General features: G+C 36.8%; 1 protein-coding gene across 2 annotated transcripts in view; it reads left to right on the top strand.

Moving 5' to 3' along the window:
* creb3l2 (cAMP responsive element binding protein 3-like 2) overlaps positions 1 to 14386 on the top strand; it is a 74291-nt gene extending 59905 nt beyond the window's left edge. For both annotated transcript variants that reach the window (XM_059977766.1, XM_059977767.1), the window contains exons 10-12: positions 680 to 806; positions 8826 to 9093; positions 9737 to 14386. In XM_059977766.1, the coding sequence (XP_059833749.1) occupies positions 680 to 806; positions 8826 to 9093; positions 9737 to 9806 (465 nt within the window). In that variant the 3' untranslated portion in view covers positions 9807 to 14386. The remainder of the gene's footprint in view (positions 1 to 679; positions 807 to 8825; positions 9094 to 9736) is intronic.
* The last annotated feature ends 1042 nt before the right edge of the window (positions 14387 to 15428 follow it).

Genomic DNA, 15428 nt, shown 5'->3' with positions numbered 1-15428 from the left:
ATTTTTATTTTATGACTTTTACATTTATAAAAACATTTCATGTCCAAAGTTTTCCCAGTATTTAATGTAATGGCATAGCATTTTTCTCAGTAATCTATGTTGTCATCCATTCATTGGCATTTGCAATATCTAGACACTGAACAAGAGAAAATTTTCCACTGTTTATAAATGGGGAGGCAAATTATCACTAGCAGCCATGCTGTAGTTATGTGACTGAGATTAGTTGGTTAGCCTGCGCTACAAGTTGGTTAGCTTCACCACCATTTTGCTTTTCAACCAGTTATTCACATATTTTTAAAGCATTTTTATCTATTCAGGGTGCCCAGCATACATACCATTACCTCTTCTCCCTCTAGTCCTGCTTCCTAATCTTGTGAATGGGTCAACTCAGCCTCATTACTAAATAACAATGCTACGATTTTCTTTTAATATTTATTTCCATTCAGATGTATCTAATAGATTGGACAAGCAATATTACTAATAGTGGAAACCTAGTTCTCAATATTACTGAATTGTATATTGGAATAACTTGGAATTAATATCATAAATCACACTACCACATCACCAATAATAGTAAGACTAAAATTGCTCTGTGTTGTCAACTATGCTTTAGTAAAATCAGTGTTCTTTATATAATCTCTGTAATCACTTTAGACTTCTGATTTTCTTGCTGTTCCAGATTGTGGTGCTGTGCTTTGCCATTGCATTGGGGGGAATAAGTAACAAATTTGACCCATTCTCATCTTCTGTGACAAAAACAGTTGTACCTGTTCAAGATTCCACACAAGAATCATATGCAGCCACTGGTAAGTAAAAGGCTGCAATCTATAAAAGGAAGGTAGGAGACCGGAATGCACTGACATTTGCTGATGGAGTTGAATAATATTGATAGCAGCCATATTACTGGTACACTTGACTCGATACAGCACAAAAAGAAATCATTCAGCCAGTCACGTTCATGCTAGCACTTGGTAAGAGTAATCCATTTGGTCCTGATGACACCCTTTTCCAAACCCCTAAAAGTTCTTTCCTCCCATTCATTCAGCTGCATTTTAAATTCTGCAATTGAGTTTGCCTCCACAAATCTCCCAGCAACATATTCTGCTAATTGTGTTTAAACTAAAAATCTTAGAGTCACTCAGGATTCATTCACCAATCATCTTCTTTTCATGTCCTGCAATTCTTCATCTCTTAGCCAGTGAAAAATTTCCCTCTGTATATTCTATTTATGATTTTTTTTTAAAAACTATCAGATATCACCTCAAACTCTTCAGGTCAGGAAAAAAAAGAACCCTACCTATCATCTTTACAGTAATTAAGGTCCCTTATCCTTGGAAACATTTTAATGAATTTCTTCACCCACCTTTCATTTTATTTTAATAACGAATGAAAAGGGGAGAGTTAATTGGGAACATCTGCTTTTGGGTAAGTCTGCATGGAGGATGTTTAAAGGCTAATTACATTGAGTAGAAGACAGGTACGTTCCAGTAAGACAGAAGGACAGAATGGCAATGTAAGGGAACCTTGGATGTCAAGACATGGTGAATTTAGCCAAGAAAAAAAAGGAACTTATGTAAGCTTTAGGAAGCTAAAGTCAAACTGAGCCCTTGAGAGTTATAAAGAAGACATAAAAGAACTCGAGGAATTAGAAGAGTTAGGAGGGGTCATGAAAGGTCCCTGGCAAGTAAGATTAAAGAGAATCCCAAGGCATTCTGTGCATTCATCAAGAACAAGAGGATAACTAGTGAGCAGGTAGGACCACTAAAGCGGGGGAACATGTGCTTGGGGGCAGAGGATGTGTGTTGAAGTCCTAAAATGAGTACTTTGAATCAGTATTTACCAAGGAGAAGGACATGGAGGATACGGAGACCCGTATGGAACTTGCTAATTTGCTAGCATGTTTTGAGATGAATAAGAGGGTAGTGTTGGATCTCTCCAAGAACAGTGAGGTAGGCAAGTTCCCAGGACATATGTCTTACTTCTCTCAATAACCCATGGGATACACCCCAGATTATTAAGAGAGTCAAGAGATTAGCTTTCTGGGGTCTTGACCAATGTATTCATGTCCTCTTTAGCTACAGGTGAGAAGTGAGATGACTGGTGAGTTGTTAATATTGTTCCATTTTTGAAGAAGGGAAAAAGGGATAATCTTGTGAGTCTCACATGAGTGGTATGAGTGGTATGGAAGTTACTGAAGAGGATTTTTAAGAATAGGATTTATGAACTTCTGGAAAACGGGGCTTAATTCGGATAAGAGTGGATTTGTGCAGGGCAAGTTGTGTCTTACTAACTTGATTGAGTTTATTGAGGAGTCCACTCTAGGAGCAAACTAAAAGATCACATGGAGTTGGTGTTCAAAATACCCAATGCAGAACAGGAGACCAGTCAAAGCTGATCTAGTTGAACATGAATTTGGTACAGATTTTACTTTCTCAGTTAATGTAATTTTACTGATACTGTAATGTCATTTTTGATAACAATGGTGGCTACAGAACAACTTAATTAAGGAACAGACTAGGCCCTGGTTACAGAATAAATGATTATCTGCACACCTAACAATAAGTCCAGTTTTCTATTACAACAAATGATACACACTATAACATAATTGGTGAAGCTCCTGAAGCTTGAGTGTTGCAGTAGCTGCACTTCATGTCTCTACTTCTAAGCTTTGTCTATGCTTCCCTGTTACCACATTAGCATAATCCACATCCCTGTTTTCTAGTCATTAGCCCTCACTTTTTTTAATCCTTTTTTTTAAACAGTGAAGGTGATTGATGAAGGTAGAGATGTGTTAGTTATCTCTATGGATTTTAGTAAGGCACTTGCCAAGCTCCCTCATAGAAGGCTTATCCAGACCGATTAAGATGCATAAGATCCACAGTGAATTGGCTGTTTGGAATAAGAATTGGCTTGCCTATGGAAGACAGAAGGTAGTGGTTGATGGGATTTAATCTGGTTGGAGGTCTGTGACTAGTGTTCCACTGGGATCTCTACTATTTGTGATATACATAAAAGAACTGGATGAAAAAGTTTGTGGGTGGATTAGTAAGTTTGTAGATGATATAAAGGTTGGTGGTGTTATGGATAGTGTAGAAGACTGGCAAAGAATACAGTGGAATATAGATCAGTTGTAGATACAGGCAGAGAAATGGCAGACGTTCTTTAATTTGGGCAAATGTGAAGTTGCCCTTGGGAGACCAAATGTAAAGAAAGTACACTATTAATTGCATTACCCTTAACAGTGCTGATATGTAGAATGATCTTGTGGTCCATCCATAGCTCCCTGAAATGAGGTGGTAAAGAAGGCATATAACATGCTTGCATTTATTAGTTGAAGAATTGCATCAATCAAGAAGTAATGATAAGCTGCAGGAAACTCTAGGTAGCCGCATCCGGAGTATTGCATTTTGTCCTGGTTTCTCTGCTGTAGGGAGGCTGTCTTGTAGACATTTACCAGAATGCTGCCCGGATTAGAGAAAATGTGCTTTAAGGAAAGCTTGGACAAGCTTAGATTATTTTCTCCAGAGTGGCAGAGGCTGAGGGGAAATCTGATTTTTTTAAAAATTAAAATAATATGAGCGGCAAGGATGGGATAAAGGGCCAGTGTCATTTTGGTGATGAGGGATAGGTTCAAAGGAGATGTGTGGTGCAATTTTTTTTACATGGTGGTGGGTAACTGGAATGTGTTACTTGGGGTGGTGGGGTGGGAGTTGGAGGGCAAATATGATAGAGGCATTCAAGAGGCTCTTAAGTAGGCACAAGAGTCTGCAGAAAATAGAAGGATATGGACATTGTGTAGGCAGAAAGGATTAATTTAGTTGAGCATATGCTTACTATTTAGTACACCATTGGGGGCCAAAGGGCCTTTGTTGCACTGTACTGTTCAATGTTCTATATGGAATCGACTTCCATTAGAATTAGCCAGAAATAATAAGCACTCAAGTCTTTTTTCCCCCCAAAACAAAGTGTCTATTACATGGTTAAAAATTATTTATGAGTCATACTGTAAATATTAACACATTCCATAGAAAATTGATTCTGCTGTAACTAAGAGCTGTAGAATAAAATGGGAACTTGCAACATCAAAGATGAATATTGTGACTCCATTTTAACACTGTTTCCCCCAGTTCTGTTTCTGGTGACTGAAGAGTAATATTAGCGATTTAGTAAAAATTCTGTATAAAGTTTTCCTCAAGGTTAAAAGATTTAGCAATGCAAATGACATGGCCTTTCAGAAAAGACAGCTTTGACATGCAAGATCATTTTTATTTTCAATTTCGCTTTCTTTTTATTTCTGTTTAACCCATTTTCAAAGCTGTTGTGATCTCTGAACTCCTGCACTTGTCTTGTGACATCCTCATTGAATAGACTGTCAAGATCTATTTCATTGTCTCTGAATGGCTGGTCTTGTAATTGGCCTACACTTCAACCCTTCTGAACTACCAATCTCAGAGTTTCCCCTCCTTCCTTCCTTCTTAAATGTTGCAACAATTCATTCTCCTCCTCACTCCATCCTTCCTCTTCCAGTTTTCAAAGTTCAAGAGTTTTACACCATTCATGGGCTCATTATAGGTCCAATTAAGCCTACAATCCCTGCTATCATACTCACCCATACCTTTCAATTGAGATAAAAAGTGGATGTTATGATGGCCATTATTCTCGGAGGAAAGTCTGCCACCCTCCATAAGGTTCATTTCATCAAATCTGTTGCATTTCTCCTATCATACACCTGTCCCAATGTCAGTCAGTTGTGCGTTGTTATTCTACATTGGGTCCTGATTTCCCCCCTATGCCTCAGATTTACAGTATTGCCTCTCAAAGTAAAAATTTCCAGTCCTACAACCTTCAGATTGTTTTATATATACAAAACTTACTGGTACATTGTGTTTTTATAGGAATGTATTTTTATTGTGTTTTTATTATGCTGCATCAGATCAGGAGTAATCATTTTGTTCCTTTACACTGGTGTACTGAAGAATGTCAATAAACAATCTAGAATGTTAAATTTAGCCTGGTAGTATGTACATTTTGAAATCCTGTCCCTAAACTATTGCACGTTTACACTTACTTCTCTTTCTTCAAGGTCTAATTTTAAATTCCATATTCATTATCATTTGTTTGGTCTTTGCTCCTCTAATTTTGCCTCCTTGAGGTTTTTTGAGACAGTTTTCGTTTAAAGGTTGACTTGTACTTATGATAGTATTGATCCTAAATGAGGTTTGAGGATTATGAAGGGAATTGCCAGCCCTTGTTCATTATCATAAGAGGCTCAAATAGCAAAGTCATAACTAGGAAGCAAGAAGAGCGCAATTTTAGATTTAGCTACATTTGTGTTTCCCTGTGCTCATCATTCTTGCTAGTTAGAACGTAGAACCGTACAGTACTGGAATAGGCCCTTTAGCCTACAGTGTCTGCTATGAACTAATTAAGCTCCTCATTTGTGCTTGTTACAAAACCAGCTGGATAGACTGACCTTAAAAGCATCATTCTACATCTCATTAACCTTATCTACCTGCAAGTGCAGTTCCATTCTGTAAGTATTGGCAGTATTGCAATCACTAATGTTCATTCAGTTCATCAATGTCTATAAATATTCCAGAAAATGTTTAGCTTCTTGCTGTATTTCCTCTATATTCCCATTCCTCTTTCCTCTCAATGTAATTTCCAATTTGTGTGGTGGATAACATTAACCAGTGCTTACCTGTTTGTTAATTGTCTGATGAAGAAAAATAAAGAAATGGAAAACACAGTGGTACAGCTAGCAGAGCCGCTCCCTCTCAGCTTCAGAGACCCTGAATGCTGGCTGTGTAGACTTTCCATTTGACCACGTGAGGTTGCTCCAGTTTCCTTCCACCTCCCAAAAATATGCAGGTTGGAAGGTTAATTGGCCGCTGCAAATTGTCCCCAGTTTGTCAGTGAGTGGTAGAACCTGGGGGGAATTGCTGAGAATGTGAAGTAGAATAAAAAATGCAGTGAATGTAGGATGAGTGTAAATGGTTGGCCGATGGTCAGCACAGACCAAGGGCTTGATTTTGTGCTGGATCACTTGTATCCATGTGGATTCAGGTTAACAACAACTGGTTTAATGTTTTGAAGCAATTTTTATTTGCCCCCATGTTTTAGTAATCGGGGTTTTTTGTACATAGAAAGTCAGTATTTAACAGAAAATAATTTTTTCTCTTGTATGTATGATTTTGTCCACCATTTATGATTATCCTTATCTAGTGAGGATTTTACAAAGGCCACTTGTTAGAGGAAGGTGAAGGCATTCTGAATGGCAAGGTCCTACACTGAAATTTATGTGGATCACTTGGTGGGGAATGGGAGGACGTGAACTTCAGAATATTCCTAGATTTTTGACATTCATTAATTAACATATCAAATGTTATTTAAACTGTACAATTCTTTTTAACAAAAAGCAACACTTAAATACACTACAGAACAACTTTAAGTATCTATATAAATTGAATCAATTAAAAATATATGTTAACTAATCTTAATTGTATAATGCCATTCTTCTACACAAGAACTACATCATTGGACAATTTATGAGATTTCTCATCAAATGTCAGGAAATTTGAGAACATGCATGTTTGCACACGCATACTTGGTAATCCATGTCACAGTACCATTTTACTGGAAATTTAATAGTAATGCCAGCAATTCCCTGCAAACTCCCAACCAGTATTTTGCTTGCAAGAGTCATACCCAGCATCAGTAAACGAAACCAGCTCGACAGTGCTGCATTCAGTGCTATGCCGACAGTATTTACCATTAAATTTTCAGTAGCTCCTTCAGGACTCTGGGTGAACTTGCTGATAGTTGTGTTTCACTTCGAAATTTAAATTGGCTAACTTCTGTAAAACAAATTATCCCAGTAAAAAGCTTTAATTCCCTGAAACCATAATCCTAAGCAATGCTTTTAAATTTGTAATTGCAAAAATAATTATCTGGCACATGTATCCATTGAAAATTTCAATGGACTCCATTACTGTACTTAATTTTCAAAAGACAATGCACATTTTGAGTTGTGATTTTATCAAGGCCTGTGACACTCGACTAGGCTTACACTCACTGGAATTTTGAAGATTGAGGGGGGATCTTATTGAAACATATAAAATTCTAAAGGGATTGGACAGGCTAGATGCAGGAGGATTGTTTCCGATGTTGGGGAAGTCCAGAACCAGGGGTCACAGTTTAAGGATAAAGGGGAAGCCTTTTAGGACCGAGATGAGGAAAAACTTCTTCACACAGAGAGTGGTGAATCTGTGGAATTCTCTGCCACAGGAAACAGTTGAGGCCAGTTCATTGGCTGTATTTAAGAGGAAGTTAGATATGGCCCTTGTGGCTAAAGGGATCGGGGGTATGGAGAGAAAGCAGGTACAGGGTTCTGAGTTGGATGATCAGCCATGATCATACTGAATGGCGGTGCAGGATCAAAGGGCCGAATGGCCTACTCCTGTACCTATTTTCTATGTTTCTACACACAATGACGCAGGCTGACTAGAGAACTAGGACTCATTTCAGCATAAGGGACAAAAACTAAAAGGTTAGAATGTATGGCTGACTGTTTAGCAGTTAGCACGACACTATTACAGCACGGGTCAACAGAGTTCAGAGTTCAATCACCACATCCTCTAGAAGGAGTTTGTACGTCCCACCCATGAATGTGTGGGTTTTCTCTGGGTGCTCCGGTTTCATCACACTGTCAATAGGCATACCAAGTAGATTAATCGGTCATTGTAAATTGTCCTGTGATTAGTTTAGGGTTAAATCAGGGTTATTATAAGTTGCTGGGCAACATGCTTCAAAGGGCCAGAATGGCCTATTCCACGCTACATCTCTGAGAAAATAAAACTAAACTAAATGATTATTGGTCAAGCTTACTGAAGTTGATCGTCCTGTTCCCAAGCTCCCCTCCATCTTCTATTAAGAGAAGCTAAATTGTTTAGGTCTGTATTCTTTGGAGTTTAGAATAATTAAAGCACATCTTATTAAGGCATGACAGGATAGTTGAGATGTTTTCACTCATAAGAGAGACCGAACAAGGGGAAATAGTTACATGATAAGTTGTTACAGTTGTTCCTACGTTGTACTGCTCTGTTTCCTATATATGGATCAAGTAAAGGCAGATGGGATTAGTTTAATTTGGCATTGTGGTCAGCACAGGCATCATGGGCTGAAGGACCATGGGCACAATTCTGTGTTCTGTAAGAGGGTGATCATTTAAAACAAAGGATGCATAAAATATCTTTCTGCAAAGGGATTGAATCTCAGGAATTCTCTTCTTCAGGGCGTTATGGAAGCTAAATCATTAAAAGTATTTAAGTTGGACGTAGATGCAGTTTTGAAAAGTTATTGAAAAGGTTAATGGGGATCTGGCATAAAAGAGGAGTTCAAGCCAATATGGATGAGACATGATCATATTGATTGGTAGGGCTGGCTTGACGGACCTGGTGATCTATTCCTGTTCTGATTTTTCTTGTGTTATTGTGCTGAAGAACTAGTCCTATATCAATTACATAAAGGAATGTAGTTATCATTTCAAATGTGTATTTACTTTATGCAGAACTGTCTAATATGCATTATTGTAATTGCCACTTTGTGTCCTTAAACCCACAGATCCAAAAATATAACACATTTAGAGACCTTTGTACATATAAAAAATCTACAACAGTGGTATTCTATTGTCAGTATTTGATACGTTGCCAGTATAATAAATAAGTTGTCATGTAACAGTGGCTACTGATTTAGAAAGAACAGCACTTACTGAATAATGAGGATAAAAGTGTAACGTTACATTCTGATAACTTTATTTTCCACAGTTCGCTCAAGACATTTATTATTTTATGAGGATCGCCTTGGCTTTGAAGATGAGTTCAGTTCAGTGATGTCGACAGATGCCTGGGAGAAATTAGCTGAATCTGTCAGAGAAAGAACACGACTGGCACAGTTCCTCACAGTCAGGGGCTCAGCACAGAAGCAGCAGGCACAGGAAGCAGTTGTACACATGCAACCGCCAACAGGAGAATATATAATTGCTAACGAAACGGGAACAGAAAATTCAGTCCTGATAGAGCTCCAGTCACAACGGTATGGCTCATGATACTAACTGTATTAAAAATCACTTGTTCTTTTTAACATGGTTGATGGTAGTGGAAGGAGCAATCCACAAAATATTTTAGCGGGCAGGGATTGCTTGAGGACTACGACACATGAAGCACTAATAAATAAACCTGATTGTTCCATAAACAGTACATCCATTTGATCTTATTATTTTTAATGTTTGTTTCCTTCTGGATCACATTCTTCTGGCAAAAGTTAAAATGCTTCTTATTTCATAGGCTTTTCAGAGATCTTGACATGCACACAATGGTTCATTTTGAACCGGACTGTTGTTAGCCAGTACAATTTGGCATATTTGTGGTTCGTCCAACTTTTGGAACTGTTCTGTTCAGAATTGGTTTACACCTCAGTTCCTTGACAAAAAACAGCTGAATTTGTGCACAGCCAGTGCTAACATAGACAAAAACGATGTGAAAACAACAGTGTGATGGTAGAGTACGGTCACATCATTTTTCAGAGATGTGATTGCAAAATAAATTTTAATCAGTTCTTTCTGCCTTGCAAACTGGAAGTTTTTTGTTCATGATAATTCATTGACTTCATGTAACTTTTATCTGATAATACTTATTCTCATGTTTGTGTGTTAATTTATTATTTTACATCATTTTAGGGGCCTTCCCAGTGTAGGGATTAATGGAACTGCTGTGGAAATTGACAGAAGAGTCAACACAACATCGTAAGAACTGTAACATGGCTTCAATCCTGATGTCCCATGGAAGCAATCCCTTTTTATAATACCCAACTCAGACTACCCATCAACCTTCCAGGAGAAGATCAGAATCTTAGTGCATTATTTTCTGTTCTACTTTGATGCAAGCTTATTAATTTATATAAATTAATATCTATGTGTTAGAAATTTGAGTCACAACATACATCTTTCTTGCATTGATGGCTCTTTATATCACAGGCTGAGTGCAGCAAACCATTTACTAAAAGGTACTTAAGATATCAACATCAGAACCCACAGAAGAGATTAGGTAGAGTTTCAGTGAATTGATAAGTGCACTGTCAATTTGTCTTGATTGTTCTTCCTAAGGAGAAGGGGAAGTTAAATTATCAGTAACCTCTTATAAGGACTGAAAATGCAATAAACAAGTTTTATCTCCTAAAACTTGTTTATTTTCGAACATTTTTTGGTTCTTTTGTTTGATGATTTATTTTTGTCCTCTCTTTGGGTGCTGGCTGACCTGCTGTTTATTTTTTTAAGGATTTCCAGCATCCACGGTTTTTAAAAAAAAATTTGTTCGCTTATTTGCTTTATTTATTCTTTTATGCAAGTGAAACTTTTTGTCATTATCAGAAAGTAAAGTTAATTCAGATATTAGCCCTGCAACAGGCTCCATTTGAATTCCCCTGCCATTTCTCACAGCAGAAAACCTGTCAGGCATCACCTCCTTCCAAGTCTTGCTTTACCCCTTCACAAGAACATCAACAACCTTATCATCAAATTACTGAACTTAGTGTGATTAGTTGTTTCCTGCCTCTTACATAAATTTGACAGCCGTATTGAACAGCAGGGATAGAAAAGTCCTTACCAATTTCATCCCTAAGACAAGAACTATCGACATATCTTCTAAATTATTCCCCTCATCAGGAGAAACACTTGATCTCACTACCCACGATATTCTCCACTGATGAGCCCTATGGAGGTTGGTTCAGCTTTACTACCTTCCGTGATCTCAAAGTATTGATTCTACATCGCCTTTCTCTGCTGCTGGGCAGTAAGTGTAACCCGTTGTCTGCTACAGCTGGTAGAATTTAAATAACCTTTGTTAGTTTGGTTGCTATTTAGCTTTAGTCTCCTTTTGGGTTTTAGCGATTTTTTTTTTTACCATGACTCGCATTTTATATTTTTATAAGTAAAGATCTGGAAACAAGTTTGTATTTTTTTAATTCAGATCCGGTCTTTTCTGAAAGATCTGATGTTAAGTATTGTTGTCCAGGTTTCCTGGAGCTTTACTATTGTGTTCCTCACTGTTCCCTTAAAGTAACTTAATCACTACCAGGCAAAGACTTGACCTGTAATTCAGTAAAGCATTGGAAAGCCTCTGATATTTGTGATTTTTTTTTTGCTGGAGGAAAGGTCTCCCTGCCTATGGTTTGAGCATAGTGCCAATGTTTGACCAAAGAGAACGTATCTCACACACAATGGGCCCAAATAGCTTCTATGCTGTAACATTCTGCAATTCATTCCTGCCATTCAAAGATATCAGTGAGTTATGACACACTTGAAGCACTATCAGTGACAACTTTTCTTCCAATCCATAACACTATGGAAATATTCTGACCTCCCATCCGTTCAAAATTATGAACCCAATTTTTAATTAATTATATCTATTTATTTAGTTGTTACTAAGTGGTAAACTTTATTTTTTATTAATGAATGATATTTGGCAAAATGGAAGTGAGCGATTTAAAAAGCAGAATGTAGCGGTGGTCCTAATCTTCCATATAAAATGCTTTGGCTGATAAATGAGTTCATCAACTATACTAGTTAAATGAAAATGAACTTCAAATAAGAGTGAGCATGAAGATTTTCAATCAGTCCACGTACATTAGCAACCAAAAGTCCCCAATGATATCATACTTTACTCTTCCAAATTTATTTTAGTAAGGCCAATTTATCCCCTATTCTCAAAAAGGAATAATCATACTACCAACGTAGGAAAGCACAATAAGTGAATTTTAACTGGATCAGTTATTTTCTTGCCTACATAACCTCTGGTGACTGGTCAGCACTGTAACATAAAATGTTCAAGAAATTAAAATTATGTTTTGTCTATTATGGTGCACTGACTTTCCATAAAGGCAAAATGTACTCAACGATGTAACAAACTTAGCAGCAGCCTGACTGGAACCAAGACTTAGGAATCACCATATGTGCATTGGGATGCTGCAGAAGTTTAATCGATGAATGCCATGTGTAGATAATTGTTGATCCTCCCACTGTGTGCCTGTCCCTGACTTTGTTACTGCATTGCCAAGGTTGTTGTTGATGGTTGATTTGATTCACTCTTCCAATAGCATTTAAATCCACTATATCATCTTAAAGCCATCTTGATTCCAAAGAGATCTTTTTTTTCAAGTTTTAATGATTTTATGTCAGTAGCATTAGATGAAATTTACTTATTTTATTCTCTGTAGTTAGCCAGAATGGTCAAAGAGATTTTGTTTTGTTTTATTACATCCATGTCAATGCATGTTTAAAAAAAAAGTGCTGGAGAAATCCACTCCAAGTTTAATAGCCAGTTTTCAGAAATATGCTCATTTGCACATTTTTTCATGACCATTTTATGTTTGCAATTATGTTTTCCCTGTTTTAAAAAATCAGAGTTAGTAGAAATTGGAAAAAGCTGGTTATATACCAGATGAACATCTGGCTTCTTTCGTTTGAATATCAGTACCTTGCCTTGATCAGTTGCTTCTTTCTACTGCTTTTACCTTGCCTAGAGTTGAGTTGAACCAACACAAAATGAATGATATTTTAGTCCTTAATTGGTGACCTTCAGTAAATTAAACAAAATCATTAGAATGAAAATATTATTAGTTTCTCCTGAAGAATTCACCTAATTCTGATAAGCATCAATTCGGATTGAATGGTACTGACCAGGAAAATCCAATAATCTGGCACCCTTGGAACATTGGTGCCAGACAAGCAGAAATTTCAGACTGTTGGATGTTATAGCACAACATTTTGTTTCTGTTACATGTTAAATGCTTGTGTAGTATTTTCCAGTGAATCTGTTGAATGTAAAGGGAGCAGGAAATATAAAGACACTGTGGACCCTGCTCCACTGTCAAACCCACCCTAGTTCCAGATCTGATTCCAGCTGCACAATCATTCATAGTCCAAACCCCAGCGCTGCCATGCGCCCTATGTACACTCCAAACTAATGAATGAGTCAGGTGCTGAACTGTTAGGATTTAGTGATATTACAGTTTTATCTTCCATATTATGATGGGGTGACATATTTATTCTTTGTATTCTATTGTTTAATATTTTAGCCACCTTGTCCTCTCTAACCTTGACTCTCGGCTCTCCCCGACAGTTAGTCTTTGTTATTGGAGAAAAGTGAATTGCTGGTACTGTTTCTATTTCTAAAATGACTCAGTGCACCTCTCTCATGGTCCATGACAACGTACAAGAAAAATCTGATCATTTCACCCCATTACAGGTTTGCTTAATTTTATCTCTATTGCTGTGGTCCTTAATGTTAATATTTCTCTTTTTCTTTGTGGCTTTCAGAGCTGCTAGCTAAAAGCTGCCTCTCTCATCCCACTGCTTCTTTTCACCCACACTTTTACCTTGCTATGTTGATCCCTTTGAGGATCTTGTGCTTGTTGAACTATTCATCTAATCCATGACGTGGAAAGCTCGAAAGCATCTAACCTTTGTCTTTTTCCGGGTCTCCTATTCCTTATAACTTTAATGTTATCTGGTGTCCCTGTTCCACTCAAAATGCTCTAATAAACTTGCTAACAAAAATAAATTCTGGAATGCTGATTCTGCAGATTTTGAAGTGTCAGAGTTGGGTAAAAGACTCATTCAGCTGCTTTTTTAGGACTGTTAATAACTGAAGTCACAGTATCTTGCAATTCTTAATGGATTTTAAATTATGAAATGTATACTGTACACAGTGAAATGGTTTTAGTACTTCTCTGCCAGGTAGATTAAAGAAAAAGAAAATCCCAAATTTATTGATTGTGCAGATCTTGCAAGAAGAAAGAAGCCCTCAAAGAAATATCATTGAAAGTTATGCCTTAAAAGGAATGTCTAGAATTATTTACTGAAATACTACTATACTTTAAGCAGAGCCTCTCCTGAATGAGTTTGAAAGAAGGTTTTTTTATACTGGAGTTCATGGAACTGTTTACTGTGTTAAACTCATCTAAAATTATATGTGTAGGTCTCCTCTCTGGATATCTAATTTTTTTAGATTAGTTCTTGATATCTTTACTACTCATTTTCTTTGTAAATGCTCCAAACCACCAAATGTATCTTAACCATAAGTGCATTAGCCAAAAAATTTAGCACAGCAGCAGTTTACTTCAGTAGTCAATTAGATAAAGCAAAGACATAACACATGCACCATTGATCACTAGCAGATACATATAATTGTGCAACCATTGTTTTTGGCTTTTATTTATAGTTCCCTTGCATTTATTCTTTGTAAGCCACGAATACACACTGCTGCCATTGACATACACTACAGTCTTCATGCTGGAAGAAATTGTTTTTTTTTTCTTCACAATGACTAAACACAATCAAACATTTCACAATAATTCACATTTAAAAAGCACAAAAGTTTTAATCAATTAGTTTCACAAGAATGTTCGAAGCATTCATTGAGTCACTACATTATAACCAAAATACTCAATATTGACAGGATGAAAATGGAAATGATTGTTTAATTTGAGAGCTTGCCATTCCCTTTCTCAGCTGCTAGTGTGTTCTACAAAGCTGCAACTCCTTGAAATTCCATTCATACTTTCCAAGCACCTCAATGATTTGACAATTTTCAATGTTCATCCATAAACATGCAAGGAGTGTAATTTGTTCACAACTGATAATCTGTACATTCAAGTGGATTACATGCTAACTCAGTACTGAGACTTTTGTCCATACCCAACACTATAGTTCAATTATACGTAAAGATGTTATTAGCTATGATCTTTCTCTAACATTTGATTATATTTAAACTGTAAATCCTCTTTATTTAAATGAATACTGGCAACATAATTCAAATAAACAGTGGAACAGCAGTGTAAATGTATTGGGTCTACAGTTAACTGGTAATCCTACAAGGGACCAGGGAATTTGGTTTAGAATCTCAGATGAAGAGATGAACCAGTATTGAACTCCACCACATTGCCTGACTGGCTGAACATGTATAATTTTTAATATCCATTTTTTATGTCTCTTCATGTATGTGGAGTGCTTATCGGAATGCATCAAGCATTATTCCTGCCTTTCTGGAGTAGAAAAGTTTATATTTTCTATACAGAAACTTTTTTTCATTAATAATGACTGTCTTTATACATATAAATTGTATGGTATGCTTCTGTCCATTGCAAATAAATATTTTCAGTAGTAAAATAAACTTTATAAGACTATCACTTATCTTGATTTTTTTTCCTGTAATTTGCTAAAAGTACAACACAAAAGTGGTGCCCAGTCTACTGCTCATTACCTACTTAAATTAACACCATTTATCCATGTTAGTTAGGGCTGTTGCCTAATCTAGGTGATTGAGAGTCTTTGCCTCCACTTCCTCCAGACAGCTTGTTCTAAATTCCTATTG

The sequence above is a fragment of the Hypanus sabinus genome, chromosome 8 (assembly GCF_030144855.1).
Source record: "Hypanus sabinus isolate sHypSab1 chromosome 8, sHypSab1.hap1, whole genome shotgun sequence".
Taxonomy (NCBI): domain Eukaryota; kingdom Metazoa; phylum Chordata; class Chondrichthyes; order Myliobatiformes; family Dasyatidae; genus Hypanus; species Hypanus sabinus.
Note: the sequence above shows the minus strand (reverse complement) of the source record. Positions and strands in the feature narration are given on the sequence as shown.